General features: G+C 33.9%; 2 protein-coding genes and 1 pseudogene across 13 annotated transcripts; 1 reads left to right on the plus strand and 2 right to left on the minus strand.

The window, feature by feature from the left end:
- Positions 1–1243: 1243 nt before the first annotated feature.
- On the minus strand, positions 1244–4422 carry LOC110669945 (protein PHR1-LIKE 3). 2 transcript variants are annotated; one of them, XM_021831813.2, is made up of 6 exons: positions 3924–4422; positions 3024–3100; positions 2861–2915; positions 2383–2485; positions 2231–2300; positions 1244–1908 (listed from the first exon to the last, which is right to left on the minus strand). In XM_021831813.2, the coding sequence occupies exons 1-6, from the start codon at positions 4168–4170 to the stop codon at positions 1444–1446; spliced, it is 1017 nt and encodes a 338-aa protein (XP_021687505.2). In that variant the 5' UTR covers positions 4171–4422; the 3' UTR covers positions 1244–1443. The 2 variants fall into 2 exon arrangements, with proteins under 2 accessions (XP_021687505.2, XP_021687506.2); XM_021831814.2 differs by having other exon boundaries at positions 2383–2461; positions 3924–4420.
- LOC131180178 (uncharacterized) lies at positions 4368–6212 on the plus strand (annotated as a pseudogene).
- Positions 6213–6624: 412 nt separating this feature from the next.
- On the minus strand, positions 6625–21077 carry LOC110669946 (snRNA-activating protein complex subunit). 11 transcript variants are annotated; one of them, XM_021831817.2, is made up of 14 exons: positions 20611–21077; positions 19710–19823; positions 12262–12425; positions 12082–12140; positions 11925–11991; positions 11784–11827; positions 11609–11665; positions 11029–11287; positions 10458–10546; positions 10274–10364; positions 9315–9410; positions 7657–7782; positions 7324–7584; positions 6625–7037 (listed from the first exon to the last, which is right to left on the minus strand). In XM_021831817.2, the coding sequence occupies exons 1-14, from the start codon at positions 20855–20857 to the stop codon at positions 6753–6755; spliced, it is 1959 nt and encodes a 652-aa protein (XP_021687509.2). In that variant the 5' UTR covers positions 20858–21077; the 3' UTR covers positions 6625–6752. The 11 variants fall into 11 exon arrangements, with proteins under 11 accessions (XP_021687509.2, XP_021687510.2, XP_021687507.2 ...); XM_021831818.2 differs by having other exon boundaries at positions 9315–9407; positions 11784–11830; XM_021831815.2 differs by having other exon boundaries at positions 11784–11830.
- Between the last annotated feature and the right edge of the window lie 568 nt (positions 21078–21645).

Genomic DNA, 21645 nt, shown 5'->3' on the forward strand with positions numbered 1-21645 from the left:
GGCCCAAATGGGCCTTAGAGTTGGGTAAATGAATAGTTAAGGCTTACTACGGGCCTCAGGGGCTTTAGGTTGGCCCAGGTCCTAGTGCCGGTCCGGCCCATAGGTTGGGTCGTGACATTAATAATAAAATATTTTTATTTTAATAATATAATAAATGATATAATATATTAATTTTATAATTATATATTTAATTTAATAATAAAATAAATAATATAATATAATAAATTTATAATTTTATAGTTATTTTAATAATAAAATAAATTATATAATATATACTCTTATTAGTCATTTCACATATTAACAGTAACAACTAAACATAATTTTATCAAACATTTAATATAAATCAGCTATCAATTCACTATCAGCTAACAGTTATAAACTGTATTCAATAGTTAAACCAAATAAACGCTTAATTTAATAGTTTGCCGGTCCGAAGAACCTTTGAAGAAACCGCAACCTCCATGGTTCCATTTATGCTATTCGGTTGTGCTTTTTTTTTTTTTTTGAAATAATAATAATAATAATAATAATAATAATAATAATAATAAACATCTTCTATCCTACACCTCTACCATTTTGACTTTTTTTTTTTATAATCCGCTACTTGTTACCATAACCTTGTTATATATATCTGTGATCTATCACCATCATAAAATTGCTAGGCATCGAGATCCTTCTTCTCCATCTACACTTGGACACGAGCCAATTTTAGTTTGACATTGACTCGAAATTGGCTATCACAGTCCATCAAGGAATATAAACTTGAATCCTCCCACAATTCCAGTTTCAGTTTTAATGCCAGTTCAATTTGATCCAATTTCATTACCTAATCAACCACAATATTGACTGATTTTGATTCTGGCACGGTGTCTGGCCAAGTGTATCTCCATAGCATACCATATCGGAGAATAATACTTCGTTATTTGGGAACCAAGGGATTCAGGATTTAATACATGCATGTACACACGATTAACATTAGCCTTTTTATTGTTGTCATGCCACAAATAGACATTGTTAACATGTTGTAGGCCAGGCCGGCTGCAGCACAAAGCTTGCTAATGCCTAATTACACTGAATGGCCTTCTTGAAGCTTTCACCTCCAGTCGTAATATGTCTATCCAACACATCGATTTTACTGTTTTCCCAGCAGATAGGGGAACAGATGCCATCCATGCATGCCAATCCTAGTAACAAACTATTGCTACTTGGATTTTGTGAACCCAAAAATTAACAACATTGAGTATAATGAAACAACTCTAAATAGAACAATTAAACGATGCAGAATAATCATCAGCAGTGTCTAACATGTCAATATCTAGAAATTTAAATCTACAATTTCGAGATTGCCGCTACTGCTGTCAATACTGTTGACAAAAACACATTAGCATTTTTCACAATTGGAATTGTAACTCAGTGAATGAGCTGAAGACCATGGACGAGTTTTCAGCTCCATACACCATACCCATTGATCCCATGGGGATCAACTGGGCTCATGTTAACCCCCGAGGTTCTTACCTTCACTTCATTCCAAATCAGAGATGCTGTCGTGGAATCCAGGCTCAGCATCTGTTTGTTACTTCCAGCTGGAGATCCTTCCAAAGTAAGTCTTCCATGACTCTCATTTGAAGTGAGGCAGCTCTCAGTGGAGCAATCAGCCCCCTGCTGAAGCAGACTAGAGGGTGCTTCTTCTGGGGCACGCACTTCAGCCACTGCTTCACTTTGCAAGGAGTAAAGGCCAAGCGGATCATGGGAGGCATTTCTTGGTGTCTTATTCCCTGAACCCTTCTGCCCATCGGTGTCAATAACTGTACCTCCAATAAATTGATCAGCAAGCATCTTACAAGCCCTCTCAAGCATGGCTAAATATCTTTGTTCTGCATCCTGGCGAATTTGCAAATGCTTCTGTGCCTACACAATGGAAGTTTCCGATCAGCTAGTTCAGGCACAGGACACCTAACCAAAAAAAGCAAGATCCAAAGTCTTGATAACCCCTAGTTAACAGTGAGTGTAGTTTTGTTAATTATCAGCTAGTTGCTATTTTGTGCAAATGTGGAAGCATGATTCAGCACCATCAAAAGCAGTAATTAAGAGGTCCAGAATTATTAAATCTATTTTTTTACCTAAACAAACCCACATCCAACAGTCACCAACAGCAAGGATGTCTTCCATGGAAACAGTCCAAAATTGGGACATAAATAATAATTATGTTCCATTTGAGAAAAAGATTTACCTCAACTTGTAGATATAATTTACTTTGGACTTCCATTTGCACTCTTAATGCCTCCTTGACTTCATAACCCCTAAACATTAACATTTGCATAATTCACTAATTCCAAGCATTTCACAGGTGACTTTTTAAGTGAAGAAGAAAAATCATCTTACTCATTCATATCAGAAGTAGTAACAGTTGGTGAAGAATTACTGCCTCCAGTGATTTCTAAAAGGCACGAGCCAGACAACCCTTCAGGAAATGGGGAAGAAGTCACTTCATATAAACAGGGCAACAGGCACAAAGGAAACGTTCAGTTTAGATATTAGGCTTCTCATTAGAGGATTTAATATAAATAGTTTATTCTATGAAGAAAAGCATCAAAATACAATCAATTACCAACGTCTAGTTTTCTTTTCTTTTGAATGAAAACATCAATGGGCCAATTTGCCATTATCTTCTTTTATTACTTATTCTTTTGGTTTTATCCTTGAATTTATTTTTTGGGGGCAGGTGCACCTCTAAAATTTTAAGAAATAATGTCCACATAAAAATCTCAATTTAGCCAAACTCAAACTGATTACTAATAAAAATTGTGCTAATGATATCATGCACTATGAATGACAATAGACAGAAATTAACAGGACCAACCATCTTTGGATGCTTCACCAATATCCTTCCCTGATTGCTTACCCAGTCTGTATTTCTGCAATACCAAAATATATATATGGGTTGATACTCAATACATTCCACAACAATTTTGAACAATTAAGTAGCATTACGCCAGAAATATTATTGAAAAATGAAACAAAACCTGGAGGTGACTTTTTAAATGGAAGAGTGTAAGTCCCTTTACATTCATTGTCCGCATGATGGCCTTTGGTGTAGCTTCTGCAATTATTGTTCATGTCCTCACTTAGTTAGAACACTAGCAGCATCATTATCCAAACAGTTAACAGATTCCCAACAGTTGCTAAACTAGGTATGGAGGTAATTCTGGTGAACTAGTAACAAACAAATTAAATAAGAGCAGTTTTGGCTTGTTGGTATAAACACCAAAACTATTCCATCTGCCATGTGAACAAGAACAAATTCTAATTTACAAGCAAAGAAACAGGGATGGAAGTCAAGTATAATTCAAGCTTGATCATTTGTTTGTTTATTAAGTTAGTTAACCTTGAAAATCTACCTATTTCAGGCTAGTCAAGTTTAGCTAAGTTTGTTTGCAAGTTGACCACATAAAAGCTCTGGCAAATACACACAAGCAAAGCCAGAATTCACATTAAACATGAGAAGAAGAAAAGGAAAGGACCAACTTTGTGTTCCCACAAGGCACCAAAACAACATAGAGAGTTTGAAAAAAAAAGGATAACGGATTTAATAAAACGGAGTTTTGAACTACTCAATACCAAACTAACATGGTCTCACACAGCAAAAAGACATGAATTTTACTTCCAGACGCCAAAATTTGGCGACTTTGATAAGCTTCAACTACTTTAAAGCAACAAGAAGACAGAGTCGAGAGAAATTTTAATTTATTTGGACAAAGTAGTGAAACTACGCAAGGCACATATATGCACCAGAGTAGAAGAGAATCAGAGGACAAACAAGTAAAATGCTGAGCAAACGATAAAGTTAGAAACTTTTATAATAAGAAGGGATGAAGGAAAAGGCTAAAAGAGAAATGGTTAAAGGAAGAAAGAGAAGCACAGACTATTGGCACCACCGAGCTGAGTGACGGCGTCAACGAATCGTTCGTGCAGATCGGAAGTCCAACGGAGGCGAGGTTTGGGATCGGAAGTCAAGACAAGGCATGGCTCTGCTGCTCCAATTTTTTGAGTATTAGTAGTGTGATTCTGATTTTGCCTTTGGACTTGCATATCTTCCTGATGACTCACTATCCCATTCCCACCAGCAGGTCCAGCACCGCCGGGGTGGGGCCGAATTGGCCTCTGGAACATGAAGTACTTTTTGCCTTAATTAAGGGAAATGGATAGAAGAAAAAGCCCACACCCCATCACCCCCAACCAGCCAGCCAAAAATTGGAGTGAGGGGGCTTTTTTTTTTATAGAAAATCCCCCAATTTTTCCCAATTCCCAGCGATGAAGAAAAGCACTAAGTCTCAACCGTGCACTCCAATTTTACTGCGCTTTTTCCAATGGGTCGAAACCTAGTTCCATCTGGGAAGGGAAGCCTTCCTGTTTATTTTATGATTGATTTTAAATGAATTAAAATTACTTTATTTTATCTCATTAAATTTTAATAAAATAATATATTTTTTAAAATAATCAATTATAAAAAATTAATTATCTTAATAAAAAATAAGTAAAATTTGTTATTAAAATTATTATTTTTAACTTTTAATTATGACAAACGATGATGTCAAATGTTAACTTTTGATTTAAATTTTTTTTTTATCTTTAACTCTCATACATATATATATATATGCAAAATTTATACAGCAGCGCCATTAATAGCTGTCGAGGGGTCAGAGCCCAAGATTTCAATAGTTATGTCATTTGTGAAGTCTCAACGACATTATTCTTGTGCTATGAATGTGTTCATTTTGATAATATTATTAACTCTTCCTTGATTGACTGAGGTTCTATGATTAATAATTTTAATTTATAAATAATTTTAATTGATATTTTTTTAATTTTAATATATAAAAATTAAATAATATTTTATTTTTTTATTAATTAAATATTATTTTATATTTTTATTAATTTTTTTATTTTTTAAATTTCATAATAAAAATATAATAATATAGTAAAATGATTGTTCAAAGATATAATTAATTTTTATACATTTTTTTATTAATTAAATATGCTTTATATTTTTTAATTTTTTAATTTTTAAATTTTTTTATAAAAATTTCAATAAAAATGCAGTAATATGATAGGAATATTACTTAAAAGTATATTAACTTTTTTATATTTTATTTTTATTAATTAAATATTATTTTTTATTTTTATTAATTTTTGTATCTCCAATTTTTTTATTGAAGAATTTATAGTAACATAATAAAAATATAATAATATAATAATAACATTGCTTAAAGATATATAACCATTTAAAGTCGCTTCAATCATATAATTATTTTTATTATTTTAAATGTTAAATTTTGTTATACAGTTGAAAAAAGAGTTAAAAAAAAGAAATTAAATAGAGAACGTACAATATTATTAATATCATAAAAAATACAATAGACTTGGTTCTGATTGCAAGCCCCAACAAATCACATTCGAGGCTTGTCAAGCAATGCATGGCATTAGTAGTATTCTCCCTGCGCCCTGTTGATCGCTTTGCTATTGTGACTTACTCTTCATCTGCTTCCCGCATCTTTCTCTTGAAACACATAAAATCCCATGGTAAGCAAGCAGCTCTGACTCTGTAAGTTATTGACAGTCTTTTCTTCGCGGGCCAAGCAGAACCGACTGAAGGCCTCAGGAAAGGCATAAAGATACTTAAAGATCGTGCGCACAAATTCCTGTATCTTGCATCTCTCTGATAGTCCAACAAGATCATACCATGCCATAAACATGCAATATCCCATTCCAATCCATCGATTTCATGTGGGATTTGGCTTTGGAACTTCTAATGGATTTATCATGCTTGAGTTTGAAAAGTTCTTGGTGAGACTGCTTGGAGGTGTGATAAGAGATGTCAAATTGAAAATTGGAGAAGAAGGCATGATAGTAATGCTTGGAGAGTAAGAGGCAATGAAGAAAGGAGAATTTTATTAGAATTGGGCAATTCTGGACATGCTTATGTGGGGCACAGCTAAATTTAAGGCGGAGTTGATTAGTGCACCAGAATGGGAGAAACTGTTGTTAGTTTAGGGGATAAACGGGACGCACATGATCCTAACATAGATGCTGCTGTTACAGGGAGGGAAGCAAACATAATTGGAGGGAGGACAAGTAGCGTTAAGAGTTGGGATTACCATGATCCTTACATGGCTAGAAGATGGGCTCAAAATTTGCATGGTTATAGGCTCTGAATTACGCAACCAAAACTTCACCATACATATATGCATACATCAATCAGATCCACAAGAAGATTTCAGTCATTCTATGTTAGCTTCCTAATGGTTGAACAAGTAACTATGATTAAACTGCGGGGAAAAAAATATGTTTTAATAAAAGTGCTTTAACAAAATCTACAAATGTAGCTAAAGACTTGTAAAATCATACCTCATCCTTTAATGCATACATCCGTTGTAACTTTGTAGGACTCCTTAACATCAGCTGCTTATAAATTTAAGTAAAAGCATTTAATATATATTTCCCACAAAATTTGCAACTTGGAAGCCTAATGCAATGCATACACCACGTAGCCAGCACTTTAGAACACACTTCAATAACTTCCATGACACTCCAGCAAACGCATTCAGTCATACATCGAGTCGGTAATTTTAATAATCAGTAGTCTTTAGACTTATAAACTCATGGAATTTATCGCTACAATTAAAACTATGGTTGCCAAGAAAGGTACTTGTTCAAGCAATTGCAAGTTCAAAAACAAAGATCAAATACAAGAATTAGTCATGAAGATAGTCATAAGTTGAGAAATCACTGTATAGTAGAGATCCATTCTCAGAGTAGTGAAGAAGGTAATAGCAGTCATTACAGAAATAGCAAGGGTTATCTGGGGTCCATTTGTCATCCAGAGTCACTTTTGTAGCCCTGAAAATGTTGCAAACATTGCATTTCTGGAAACGTAATTTTAGTTGGAAAATTACTATTGGATAAGCTGCCCGGTTTTGGACATCCTCAGGATGAATCAATCTTAGGTCTCTGATGACAATGGTATGCTTGCAGTCTCCCTGTATCAAGTAGTTTCCCAAATAAAAAACCGAATAAACACATGTTATGAGGATGCCTACAAGAACACAAGCCGACGTTAAAAAAAAATCGAATAAATACATGTTATGAGGATGCCTACAAGAACACAAGCCGACGTAAAAATACAACCACCAGCTCATGCCAAGCACAAATTTGAGATGATGAAACTTAAAAACTCATGTCATTTGAAGGTCAAATACTATACAAAAGATTGCTAAAAATTGGAGTCAATACTTTAGCCAAGTAAATGTAAAGGTAAAATTGTACCTGATGACAGTAGAGGTATCCAGCACCAAGACGAAATCTCAAGTCACAAAACCGAGTTTTTTGCATGTCAACACGTCTGAATTGGGGCAATTGTGAAGTTGTTACCTCACCTATGACTGCTTTCTGTTTTCGTTGTAACTCACCACTTATGATACATTCCCATTTTCTAAGAGCATCATCTTTTGAGTTTGTAAGCCAATCAAAAATAGGTTCACTATAATCTATTGCAGATGGATCCCTTGTATCATTGCAAAACACATCCTACACAATTGCACATTCAATTACATAAAGAGACAAAATATCTGTGATAAAACCAGAGTGAATAGAAATTACTTCTATGAGAAAATATCCGGATGGATCATAATGCCCTGCCTTTTGCATCACTTGGTCTGTCATGCAATAAATCCTGTCCCTCATTTCAGTTAACATTTGTCTTCCTAGGACCAATAACTCTTGTGTCTATAAAACAATTCAAAATGAAATCAATAACACTATTGGAAAGGAGAAAGTAAAGCCAAGAAAAAGATTATGTATATTGAGAAGCAACAGAAAATGGGAGCTAAACCAAATCACTACCCAGAAACTTGCTCATACCACAAAGAGAGAGAGAGAGAGAGAGAGAGAGAGAGAGAGAGAGTTACGTCAATTCAATTTAAAAAATATACATCCGTGTATTGCAAATGAAACCATTGAATGCAAGCAAATTTCTACCAAATAGATGAGATAACTGCTACACAAACAATAGCCGATAACCATTCTTAAACAGAGCATAAGAATACGTTGTTGATAGAGCATCATCTTCTCCTCAAAAATACTCGTAATAAGGAAGCATATCCATTCCCAAATCCCAACAAAGCAACAACCCAAAGAAAGTTTAGACATTTAGTTAACTAGACAGTAAAGTAGCGAAACGCATGTTTCTTTCATGATTAGAATATGCAAAACACAAATTTTTTACACAAGAAGCCAATAAATTCTTTATCAATCCATCCTCAATTCCCATAATCCTAGGACCAGGAGAGCAAATAAATCTTATCTTGTAGCTCCAAGAGCCATATTTTTTTTCTACAAGTAATCTTAAAAAAGGTTTGCGTGCACCTGCAAAGCCTTTATTATTTTCCTGATATTTCAAAATGAACGACATAATAATATGGTAAATAGCAAATTAGCAAACAGGAAACTAGTTTGACAGGAAATCTCTGAATCAAAGACTAGGCTTGCAATAGATAGCTCCAAAGTGCAGACTGAAACGTCAAACTCTTCCAGAATCCTTTGCTTAAAATGAATACAACAACGTGCCTCAGACCTATTTTTTTAGACCCTGCAAACTTCTAAAAGAAGTATAGCCACACAAACAAAACAAAACAATTTCCAAATTACAAACCCATGAGACCTAGATAAGTAACATGCATTCTTTAACCTTTGCTTATAAACTCCGGGTAAACATCCAAAATTCTGGCGCACTATGACACTATTGTATCATACAAGCCCAATTCAATGAATGACCCTAAAGGTTCCTGCATACTATTTATATCCAAAAACATGAATCATGTTTTCAAAGCTTCAAAGAAAATTTGTATTCCCATCTGAAAAAGAAGAAAAGCACAGTAGGAGGCTACATAATATTCTAATTTAATGTAGCCCTAAGATACTAGGAATTTTACTATGGAATCCACATAGGAGAAAATGAATATCTGTTGATTGGTAAACCATTACAAACCACTCAAAATTGAGAAAATAAACAAAACATAAAGGATTTAGATTACTCCAAAAAATTTAAAATAAGAAACAAAATCCAAAACTAGCTATGTATTAGATTTAGCACTACACAAAATAAATAAATAAAATCCCATACTTTTATCCTACTTCTCTGACAATTATTGATAGAACACAACCATAATTACATAAGCATCATAATCTTAACTACGGTAGCTAAAAATAATAGAAATCAAGATAATTTATTTCTAAGACAACAGAATAGAAAGGTATACCTTTAACCAGTGTCGTATGTTGTGGTAAACCTCAATGCAAAGAACCTCTGGATGATGTACAGGTATGTGTTCTTGAACATTTGAGGGCTTTAACTGCTGTTAATTTGAGCAAAGGCATGGCCAAATAATAAATGAAAAGTTTTCAACAATATGAATGAGCAAATAAACAAATTAGACTATTAGCCCCTCATTTAGTGCATCTGGAATTGGTTTTTGGGAATGGACAGTAGACTTTTCAATTCCTTTGTTTGAAGCATTGTCTAGAATTGGAATTACAAAACCCAGTCCATTTCTACAGAATTGAAAAATAACTAGAAATGCATCTTTACATTTTTTAAGAAGGTGCCTAAAAATTAGAATTCCAAATTTCAGTCTCCTCTGTTTTTCAATTACATCTGCTCCATGTCTCCCAACACATCACAAGGTTTCTCTAAAACCGCTGCCCACACCTCAACTTGAAGTTCACCATCAAGCGCAGTCACCAGCACTGTCAATGGACAAACAACTGGCTACCAACTTTGCAATCAAGACATCAATATTGATTTTCTCATTCTTAAGACCACCTATCCCTTTCTTCTTATCCACAATCTTCAATCCTCAGTCACCACAAAAGATTATCCCAATATGGTAGTATTCCTACCAATCACTAGATGTGGCTAGATTTTCTTTTTATTTCACCCTTTTAATCACAACATATAATATTCTTCGGTTCTTTATATATATATATATATATATATATATATATATATATATGTTTCATTTTCATTTGTTTTCATCACTAGTTAGAGGGATAAGTGGCATCATCAGCCGTTAAGCTTATGGCTTTTCTTCGCTGAGTTCTGGTCTAATTGCGGTAGAGGTTATTTTGTACTTGCAAGGTATTATACGTGGATGTGTTTGTACAGAAAGCAGAAAATACAAGGGAAAAAAAAATTCTAATGGACAATTTATTAGCCAACCTGTTTCCCAGAATTTGTAGATAGTAGCATTTTCAGCCTTTCACCGCTCTCTGGCTCCGAGGATGGAATGGCACCCTTGTTGGCTTTGCAACTAGCATGAGACCGAAATAAGAGGCAATAATAAAGCTAAATTCAGAGGATGCATCAATTACACATAATTGAATACTTATATACTAAAACATACTTAAATGAATGCAGTCTGACAGTTGCTTTGTCTTGATCCTGCTTTTGTTTGATTTTCAATACTTCATCCACCTTCGCAAAGCAACTCTCCTGGACATGCAAGAATAACAAATTCATCAAATAGACAAAGCATCTACGGTACATTCACCATAAATGAGGGACAATTCAGAACATGTTGCACATATATTTATTCTTGAATGCAATCCATTACTAGTATGGATTTGCTACCATTGTTTATAAATCTGATTAACTGCAGCTAAGCTAATTTCAAACATTGACATGCACTTATGCAAAGATTAGCTGTTATATCATGTTCATTTTCATCTTGGAAGCAAATTACCAAGGTAAGAGCATCAAGCGATCACCAGCATAAAAAGAAAATGTACTTTAGTAACATGAACAGAAACATCATTGAATAAAGCAAATGTCCATATTAAAAAAAGGAAAGAAATCAACTCTACAATTTATATAGCATATCTTATCAAGCATCGTTCCAACATGGAAATTATATATTAGCAGCAAACACAAATAGGTGAAAGCTAAACATAGTAGCAGTAGGACAGGTACCATACGCCAACATCACATTTATTTGCCTTCTTTCCTTTTCCCTTCCTTGAATTGTTGTTAATGATAGTTCTATTACAGCTGGTTCCACTACGAGATCCATCTGAAGATTTCAACAGTCTTTGTCTCTTCCTTGACTTCTTGTTAGCAATTGTTCCGTTGCAATAAGTTTCTCCATTTAATGATTCCAAAGTGGCTGAAGGATCTCCTAATTCAGAGCTTTCCAAATCTGTATTATTGCTTGAATCCCTAATATCATTTTCTCTCCTAAAGAAAAAAAAAAGGTAAAAATATTTAGGAGGAAGGGGAAAAAAAATACTACGCTACAAAACAATATTTATTTTGGATAAAAGGCTATGAAATAGAAGGTAAACCAAATTAACATAGCTTATCAATACAATCTGATGCAATTCAACAATGGTGAAGCAACAAGGACCTAGTTTTGAGATTTCATTTTATTTAATATTGACAAACTAGATTCCCATTCACACATAATAAACCATGGGAACCCAGAGCCTTCACCCTTTTAGTGTCATCTATTTCCTAGGGATGGGACTCATTGAGATGGAAAGGCAAATATATACATACATGCATGCATACATGAGAAGAAAAGAGGTATCTGATCTTGAATAAACCACAATAAACCTGCACATGAAATGAGTGTTGATAACAAGCTGGCTAAGGGAGGGAGTGGAATTTTGATATGCAAATGAGTATACACAAATAAAATGCTAGCAAAAGCACATTTACCTATACTACTCACCTGGCAATCAAGCCCTCTGAGGATGGCCGCAAGGAACTTTCATTCTTCTTCTCATCATATGATTAGCATCCATGAAAACATTTAGTTGAGTTTCTCTGATTGCATAATACATAGGTTTCAGAACAAAAATATTTAACCTACATTCAGAGTTTCCTTCAAGGCCATCTCCACCAAATCCTCGTCGCTATAAATTTTAAGCTTATCAATCCTACAAACAATTAAATTTTTGCAATCAATAATTTCTAAATAGAACACTGAAAAAAAAAATTAAAAAGAACCAAAGACAGAAGAAACATACAAAATATTATCATCATTGGATGGTGAAATAGCATGCAAGCACAATTCATCCTTCAAATCCTACATAAAAGGGACAGGATTCCAAATTAATCAAGCAAGCAGTTGATTAAATAATTTTAAGCGTAAGAAGATACCAATATTGATAAATCCAAGAGTACATAGTGTATAGCGAACAAGAAACCTCAAGTTCATAGAAAAGAGCAGACTCAAAGTCAGGAACCCTGGTGAGAGGTCCCACCAAGTTGGGAACGTAAATAGGTCCCCCACGAGCAATTGAAACACTCGTCTCTTGATCCCCATCTCCATCTCTTGAATTTATCATCTCCATCTTTAGCTTTGTTCTTCCTGAATGGAGAAAGAGGGCAATATTTACAAAAGAAATCTAAACATTTACATTGGTATATATATGTGTGTGCGCGCACTTTAAATTTTATTTAATTTTATTGATTTTTATATTTCTAATATAATTCTAATAGGTAATAGAATTCTATCTTCTTAGACACTGTAAAATTTATTTTTTTTTTAAATCTATTAATTCTCGTTAAATGACTTAGTTTTATTTGTATTTAATTTATCAAATCTTTGTTTTATTTTTTTTTAAATTTAATTTTATAATTTAGAATGTAACTGATTTTTCAGATTTGTTATCATCTATTGTTACTATTACTAGTTATTTTATTATTTTCAAATTAATTTTCAAAAAAAAAATTGTATTAGAAATTGCTATTACCATGTTCAACATAAAATATTAAAAAATGTAATAAATTTGTATTATAAAATTTGTTACTATTTCAAACTCATATGTTCTACAAAAATTTTAATAATTGTTTGAAAAATTATATATTTTTATATAATAAAAATTTATAAGAGAAATAATTAAAATTATTTTTTATTTTATGACTGAAACACTTAATTAATGAATAATAATTTAATAAGTATAATGAAATTAGATAACAAATTCCGACTAAGTAATTTACGCTTAGCCGGTCCCAAGCCCGGATAAAGGAGGAGGGTTGCGGTAGGTGACAACCAGTGTAAAAATTTCGTCACATCTTATGATATGGATTCAAATGATATAAACGTTGGGGCGTCTTCTACTTACGACGCGCTACATCGAAGCCAGGGTGTAGTGAGAAATATGCAAGGGTGTAGCGCGTTCACCGAAAGCGATGTGCCATGCCGGCGCCCGGGTGTGGTGTTAAGTGAGAAAGGGTTCCCACATCATGGACGGGTGTGGGTAAAGAAGTTAGTCCATAGGACAAATAGTAGAACAAATAGTGGAACAGAACACAAAATAGACATAGAAAACAATAGAAGATATCATAGAAGGAGACCAATTAGGAAGGAATAGGATAGGAGGAGGATCAGGGTTGGTACTTGGAATGTTGGATTACTTACAGGAAAATTAATGAAACTTGTGGATACCTTGGAAAGGAGAAGGGTGAATATTGCTTGCATTCAGGAGACTAAATGGGTAGGAGAGAAAAGCAAGGAAGTGGGTAATTCAGGGTACAAACTGTGGTTTATCGGAAAGGAGAGAAACAAGAATGGAGTGGGCATAATTATAGACAGGACATTGAAAGACGCTGTAATAGATGTGAAAAGAGTAGGAGATAGAATTATGCTAGCAAAAATAGTACTATAAGGAGAAACAATAAATGTAGTTAGTGCTTATGCCCCACAAATGGGACTAGATAGTGAGAGCAAACAAAAGTTTTGGGAAGATATGGATGATTTAATACAAAGCATACCGAATGAAGAGAATGTTTTCATTGATGGAGATTTGAATGGACATGTAGGAAGTGATAGGCAAGGTTATGAGAATGTTTATGGAGGTTTTGGTTTTGACAGTCGAAATGAGGAGGGAAAAAGTATCCTAAATTTTGCTATGGCATACGACCTAATACTAGCAAATACCTACTTTATAAAAAGAGAGTCACATTTAGTGACTTTCAAAAGTGGACAACATAGAAGCCAAATCGACTTCCTCTTAACCAGGAAGACAAATAGAGTTCTATGCAAGGATTGCAAGGTCATTCCAGGAGAGACTTTAACAAGTAAACATCGGTTAGTGGTCTTGGATGTCAAGTTTAGGAACAATTCAAGTAAGGTCAGAAAAAACAGTGTAGCTCGAACAAAGTGGTGGGAGTTCAAAGGAGTAAAACAAGTGAAGTTCAAAAATGAGTTTCTCGAGTACGAAGCATGGAAGCTGGATATGGAGGCCAATGATATGTGGATACAGATGGCATCAAATATTAGAGAAGTAGCCAGAAAAGTATTCGGAGAGCCTAAAGGACATGGACTACCCTCAAAAGAGAGATAGTGGTGGAATGAGGAAGTACAAAAGGCAGTGAAGAGAAAAAGGGAATGGTATAAGAAATTACTTAAATGCTATAATAATGAGGCATATGAACAGTACAAGATAGCAAAGAAAGAAGCAAAAAAGGCAGTTAGTCAAGCAAGAGCACAGGCCTTTGAAAAGTTATATGAGAAACTTGGAACTAAAGAAGGGGAGAAAGATATTTATAGATTAGCAAGGAGAAGAGAACAGAAATGTCAAGATCTCAATCAAGTTAAATGCATTAAGGATGAAGAAGGAAAAATGTTGGTGAAAGATGAGGACATTAAAGAAAGATGAAGAAATTATTTTAATGATCTCTTTAATAATAGTTAAAATGGTAATAGCGTGAATATAGACTATAGAACAATAAAAAAGAATATAAATTATACTAGAAGGATTAGATCTTTAGAAGTAAAGGAAGCACTTAAGAGAATGAAAGTGGGTAAAGCCTGTGGGCCCAATGGAATACCAATTGAAGTGTGGAAGCGTTTGGGAGATATGGGAGTGACATGGTTAACTAAAATATATAATAAGATTGTAAATTCAAAGAAAATGCCTGATGAATGAAGGAGAAGTATTTTAGTACCTATTTTTAAAAATAAGAGAGACATACAGAGTTGCTCAAACTATAGGGAAATTAAACTCATGAGCCATACTATGAAGTTGTAGGAGAGAGTTGTGGAGCATCGACTATGTCATGATATTTCTATCTCTCTTAATCAATTTGGCTTCATGCCTACTCGTTCAACTATGGAAGCGATCTTTCTCATTAGAAGCTTGATGGAGAAATATAGAGATGGGAAGAAAGATCTACACATGATTTTTATTGATTTGGAAAAGGCTTATGATAGTGTTCCAAAAGATATCTTATGGAGTGTGTTAGAACAAAAGATGGTATCTATTAAGTACATACAAGTGTTGAAAGATATGTATGAAGGAGTAACTACTATTGTGCGCACAGTGGGAGGGTACACGAGATTTTCCAATCTCAATTGGATTACACCAAGGATCAGCTATAAGCCCTTACCTTTTTACATTAGTTTTAGATGAATTGACGAAACATATACAAGAGAGTATTCCTTGGTACATGATGTTTGCATGTTTGCGGATGATATTGTTCTGATAGATGAGACGCGAAAAGGAGTCAATAGAAAGCTAGAGCTTTGGAGAAGTACTCTAGAGTCAAAGGGCTTTAAGTTAAGTAGAACGAAGACAGAATACATGCATTGCAAGTTTAGTGAAGGATAGGGAAGGAGTTAGTTTGGATGGAGTGGTACTGTCCCAAAGTAATCACTTTAAATATCTCGGCTCAATCCTTCAAGTAGATGGGGGATGCGAGGAGGATGTTAGTCATAGGATTAAAGTCGAATGGTTGAAGTGGAGATGTGCCACGGGAGTTTTATGTGATCGCAAGATTCCCAATAAGTTGAAACAAAAATTTTACCGTACAGCCATACGACCGGCTATGTTATATGGTAGTGAGTGTTGGGCACTGAAGGAGTCGTATGCGTCTAAGATAGGAGTTGCGGAGATGAGAATGTTAAGGTGGATGAGTGGCCATACTAGACTAGATAAAGTCCGTAATGATAGTATTAGAAAAAAGGTAGGAGTGGTGCCAATTGAGGATAAGTTGAAAGAAGGGAGATTAAGATGGTTTGGTCATGTAAAGCGTAGACGTACAGAGGCTCCAGTTAGACAAGTAGAGCACATTAGGTTAGAGGATATAAATAAAAAAAGGGGTAGACCTAAATTGACTTAGAGGAGACTAGTACAACATGACTTAGGAGCATTACACATTTCTGAGGATTTAACCCAAAAGTGTTTAGAGTGGAGAAAGTGAATCCATATAGCAGACTCCAAATTTTTGGGATAAAGGCTTTAGTTTAGTTGAGTTGAGTTTTTAATGAAATTAGATAACACTATAAAAAATCAATAGCAAAAATTATATTAAACTTAAATTTAAATTAACAGAAGTATATTATATGAAAGATTATTTTTTTTTTAAATATATATTAAAGAAATAGAAAAATGAAGGAAAAAAAAAATAATTAAACACGTTTGCACTTGAAAAAGACAAGAAGCTAAGACATTGTGAGAGGCGAGCTACCGAGAAGGAAGAGAACGAAGGGAATAAAAAAGAGAGAGAGAGAAAAGTAATAGAAGAGGATCGAGCTACACAAAGCAAAGCTCTCTCTCTATATGCAAATCAGCTAAACCCAAAAGAGAAAAATGCAATCGAAGACAGATTAGAAGAAAAAGAAGAAGAGCGGAAACAGAGAGAAAACGCGAGGTATCGAAATGCCCAAGTGCGTTTGAAGGCTATTGATTTATCTGCAATCGGTGAAGTTGGAGAAGGTCAGAACTTCACAAATCTCTGAACCTTAATCTCACACTCTCGAGTTTATTTTATTGCTCTTTCTTTGTAATTCCAATTTCATCTGCAATTGGTGCTCTGTTCTTAACTCAATCTCCCAGCTCAACTAATCTTTCTTTCTCAACTTCAGTTATCTAAATTTGAAGTTTCCAGCTTCTAAATTCTCTCAAAAATTTTCAAGCAGGGTTGGGGGAAGGGGGTGTGTTCAATTGCTCAAGTGCTATACTTTTATGGTTCGTGCAGTTACGAGCCATCAACTTTGATGATTCAAACTAAGGGTTTTGATTTATTGTGTGTTTGATCAATTTGATGTGATTTCAGGGTTTTTGATTAGCTTAACCATTAAGTTTGATCTCTAGGGTTTTGGCTTTTTTGCAAATATGAGATTTGGGTTTGCATTGTATATTTTTTGGGCGGGTGAATTTTGGGTCGTTTGGAAACAGAAATAATCATTTTCTGGTTGGCTGTAGAGGTTTTAACCATTCTGTGCATGGTCTGTTTATTTTGAGATATACAGAGCTTTTGAGTTTATATGCATTGAATTGATATGCTGGTGGGTGCATGGTCTCTATTCCACTTACATCAGGGCTATATATCTTTCAAAATATCTATAGCCACATAATCATTTATTCTAACTTTCCCCACATCATTCTAGATCACCACTCGCTTTCTTACAATTTCAATATGCCCAACCTTCTGCGCTGGTGCATTTTTTAGTTTACAATCCACATGTTCAAACTTCAAACCATCTCTATGACATCCATTCCTCATATCTACATCCTTGAATTTTGACATATCCATCTTAGGATTCTCATTTCTCCATGCTAATATTGTAAAAGAGTCATTTCTTCATCGCTAAAAATTCATTGCCATATATCATAGTTGCTCAAATTTTGTTCTGTAAAGTATTCTCTTCAACTTTTCTAGAGTTTTTTTTATCACAAGGAACTTTTGTCACACTTTCTACTCAACCATCTTCCTTTAATCCTATGGCTGACATCCTTCTCACTTCACCATTTCTTCATAATAGATCCTAGGTATCTAATGTGTGTGCTCTAGGAAACCTCTATTATATCTAAGCTAACCCTAGTTTGATCACTTCCCTTTCTATTGCTAAAATTGCAATACATAAACATATTTAATGCTACTTAACATTAAGTAAGCACTGCAATAAAATGTATAGCATTTTATCTAATCTAGACAAAATTGAATATAATAGAAGTGCAACGCTATCTACAGCCAAATCCAATGCAACATTATCTACATCTATAGACATGTCAGACTGCCAATGCATATGGCAGTTGCTAATGGGGAAACAAATCACAGCTACATATCCAATTGTGAATTGAAATTTGGCTACAAAAATCCAAGAACATACATGTCACGAATTCACAACAAAAAAAGAATGAAAGACATGGTTAGTGGCAAACAAAATTCCCAAGTTCTTTTGCACATAAATGTTTCACAATTGGAAGCAGGTTTAGTTTTAGTTAAAAACAGTTGTTATAAAGTTGACAATCTAAAATTCAGCAACTTTATATACTAACATACAATTGGGAGGTATGCCTAACAGAACCAAGTTGAAGTAATGAAGGTTAGAGAGCAATTGGCCCAAATTTTTAATGCTGTAGGATAAGAGTATGTACACATATGAAAAGAAAGTATGGAGCCACCAAAGTTGTAGGATGATGACTGCCAAACAGCTGCATAAACCATATGACCCTCAGATATACATAATTACCCTATTACTGGCAAACAAACAAAGAAATAAAGAAAAAGAAAAAGAACGAAAAAAAAGAAGCAACATCAGAAATTTATTATTAACACCCTTAAAGCAAAAGAAAGAACAAAATTAGGATTACAGAAAATCAGAAAACAGAGGAAGAGAATTAGAACATAAAAAGCAGAGAAATTTGCGCATGTTAAGCAGTACAAACTGAGGAACCCAACAAAATGAAAAGAGTAAAAAATTAATCAAGGAAAGAAAAAGAAGGGAAAAAAAAAAAGCAGAAATCATAAAAAGAGGATAAAGGAAGGGGGGAAAAAACACGTACCCAGATCTATATTGGATTAATCTCATGAAATAGGAGATTTTGGAGCTGCTGGCCTTGTATCATTCTTGATAGCTATTGCTTAAGATACAGATTAACTATCAATCTGAGATAGAGCTGTTAATCTCAGGTGTTGAATAGATAATTAAGGGAAAGGAATGGAGGGAGAGAGAGCTGAAATTGTGTATCAAAGAAAAACGCAGAGAGAGAGAGAGAGAGAGAGAGAGAGAGAGAGAGAGAGAGAGAGATTGACCCAAATGAAATTAAGAATGAAGAACAGCAGAACCAAGTCACGCACCCCCTGCCCCCCATGATGATACTTCGGTTCCTTCTATTCTTATTTTTTATTTCTCTCATTTTTATTCGGATAAATTACTATCAGCTCCTTATAATTTATTAAAATTAATTATTTAAACTTCATATTTTAAAATTTTAATTAAAACATCCTTATCTTTATAAAATTAAAAATTTTTTAATTATTTTATTAAAACAAATTTACACAATCCATTTATTTATTTGAAGGGTGAAACGTGTCATGTCGTGTCATATAATATGTATAATGATCCATTTATTTAAATAAGTTTACATATCTTGTAACCTGTATCATAAACATATCCATATAAGGGTTGAGCATTTTGATATAATTAATTAAATGAGTCATGTTTGAGATAGATATATTTATGTTATAAGTATATGTTGACATGACATTTTTATGCTTTGTGAACACGAATTGCCAGCCAGCTTTATGTGCTAGTAGTTAGTTTACCACTTAATATATGGGTTGATACTCAATACATTCCACCACAATTTTGAACAATTAAGTAGCATTACGCCAGAAATATTATTGAAAAATGAAACAAAACCTGGAGGTGACTTTTTAAATGGAAGAGTGTAAGTCCCTTTACGTTCATTGTCCGCATGATGGCCTTTGGTGTAGCTTCTGCAATTATTGTTCATGTCCTCACTTAGTTCGAACACTAGCAGCATCATTATCCAAACAGTTAACAGATTCCCAACAGTTGCTAAACTAGGTATGGAGGTAATTCTGGTGAACTAGTAACAAACAAATTAAATAAGAGCAGTTTTGGCTTGCTAGTATAAACACCAAAACTATTCCATCTGCCATGTGAACAAGAACAAATTCTAATTTACAAGCAAAGAAACAGGGATGGAAGTCAAGTATAATTCAATCTTGATCATTTGTTTGTTTATTAAGTTAGTTAACCTTGAAAATCTACCTATTTCAGGCTAGTCAAGTTTAGCTAAGTTTGTTTGCAAGTTGACCACATAAAAGCTCTAGCAAATACACACAAGCAAAGCCAGAATTCACATTAAACATGAGAAGAAGAAAAGGAAAGGCCCAACTTTGTGTTCCCACAAGGCAGCAAAACAACATAGAGAGTTTGAAAAAAAAAGGATAACGGATTTAATAAAACGGAGTTTTGAACTACTCAATACCAAACTAACATGGTCTCACACAGCTAAAAGACATGAATTTTACTTCCAGACGCAAAAATTTGGCTACTTTGATAAGCTTAAACTACTTTAAAGCAACAAGAAGACAGAGTCGAGAGAAATTTTAATTTATTTGGACAAAGTAGTGAAACTACGCAAGGCACATATATGCACCAGAGTAGAAGAGAATCAGAGGACAAACAAGTAAAATGCCGAGCAAACGATAAAGTTAGAAACTTTTTATAATAAGAAGGGATGAAGGAAAAGGCTAAAAGAGAAATGGTTAAAGGAAGAAAGAGAAGCACAGACTATTGGCACCACCAAGCGGAGTGACGGCGTCAACGAATCGTTCGTGAAGATCGGAAGTCCAACGGAGGCGAGGTTTGGGATCGGAAGTGAAGACAAGGCATGGCTCTGCTGCTCCAATTTTTTGAGTATTAGTAGTGTGATTCTGATTTTGCCTTTGGACTTGCATGTCTTCCTGATGACTCACTATCCCATTCCCACCAGCAGGTCCAGCACCGCCGGGGTGGGGCCGAATCGGCCTCTGGAACATGAAGTACTTTTTCCCTTAATTAAGGGAAATGGTTAGAAGAAAAAGCCCACACCCCATCACACCACCAACCAGCCAGCCAAAAATTGGAGTGAGGGGGTTTTTCTATAGAAAATCCCCCGATTTTTCCCAATTCCCAGCGATGAAGAAGGGCACTAAGTCTCAACCGTGCACTCCAATTTTACTGCGCTTTTTCCAATGGGTCGAAACCTAGTTCCACCTGGGAAAGGAAGCCTTCCCATTTATTTTATGATTGATTTTAAATGAATTAAAAATACTTTATTTTATCTCATTAAATTTTTATAAAATGATATTTTTTTTAAATAATCAATTATAGAAAATTAATTATCTTAATAAAAAATAAGTAAAATTTTTAATTAAAATTATTGTTTTAACTTTTAATTATGGTAAATGATGATTACAAATATTAACTTTTGATTTTAAATTTTTTTTTACGTTTAATATACATTTATATATATATATATATATGCAAATTTTATATAGCAGCCCGGTCAATAACTGTTGAGGGGTCAAAGCTTAAGGTTTCAATAGCTATGTCAACCGCCAAGGTCTCAACGACATTGCTTCTGTGCTATGAATGTGTTCATTTTGATAATATTATTAACTCTTTTTTTGATTGACTCGGGTTCTATGTTTAATAATTTTAATATATAAATAATTTTAATTTATATTTTTTTAATTTTAATATATAAAAATTAAATAATGTTTTTAATTTTTTATTAATTAAGTATTATTTTATATTATTATTATTTTTTTAATTTTTAAATTTC

This window comes from Hevea brasiliensis, chromosome 5 (genome assembly GCF_030052815.1).
Source record: "Hevea brasiliensis isolate MT/VB/25A 57/8 chromosome 5, ASM3005281v1, whole genome shotgun sequence".
NCBI classification, from domain to species: Eukaryota; Viridiplantae; Streptophyta; class Magnoliopsida; order Malpighiales; family Euphorbiaceae; genus Hevea; species Hevea brasiliensis.

Bases quoted from the DNA above. Each gene is read 5' to 3' on its own strand.
- LOC110669945 (XM_021831813.2), bottom strand. From the start codon at position 4,170: ATGTTCCAGAGGCCAATTCGGCCCCACCCCGGCGGTGCTGGACCTGCT. The intron at 2,916-3,023 runs GTTTTGTTTCAT...TTGGTATTGCAG, and splicing joins ATTTAAAAAGTCACCTCCAG to AAATACAGACTGGGTAAGCA. The intron at 1,909-2,230 runs GTAAATCTTTTT...TCCATTGTGTAG, and splicing joins AATTATATCTACAAGTTGAG to GCACAGAAGCATTTGCAAAT.
- LOC110669946 (XM_021831815.2), bottom strand. From the start codon at position 20,857: ATGTTCCAGAGGCCGATTCGGCCCCACCCCGGCGGTGCTGGACCTGCT. The intron at 9,411-10,273 runs GTTGGCTAATAA...TCAAATTAACAG, and splicing joins CTACAAATTCTGGGAAACAG to CAGTTAAAGCCCTCAAATGT. The intron at 7,585-7,656 runs GTAATTTCTATT...GCAATTGTGTAG, and splicing joins CCGGATATTTTCTCATAGAA to GATGTGTTTTGCAATGATAC.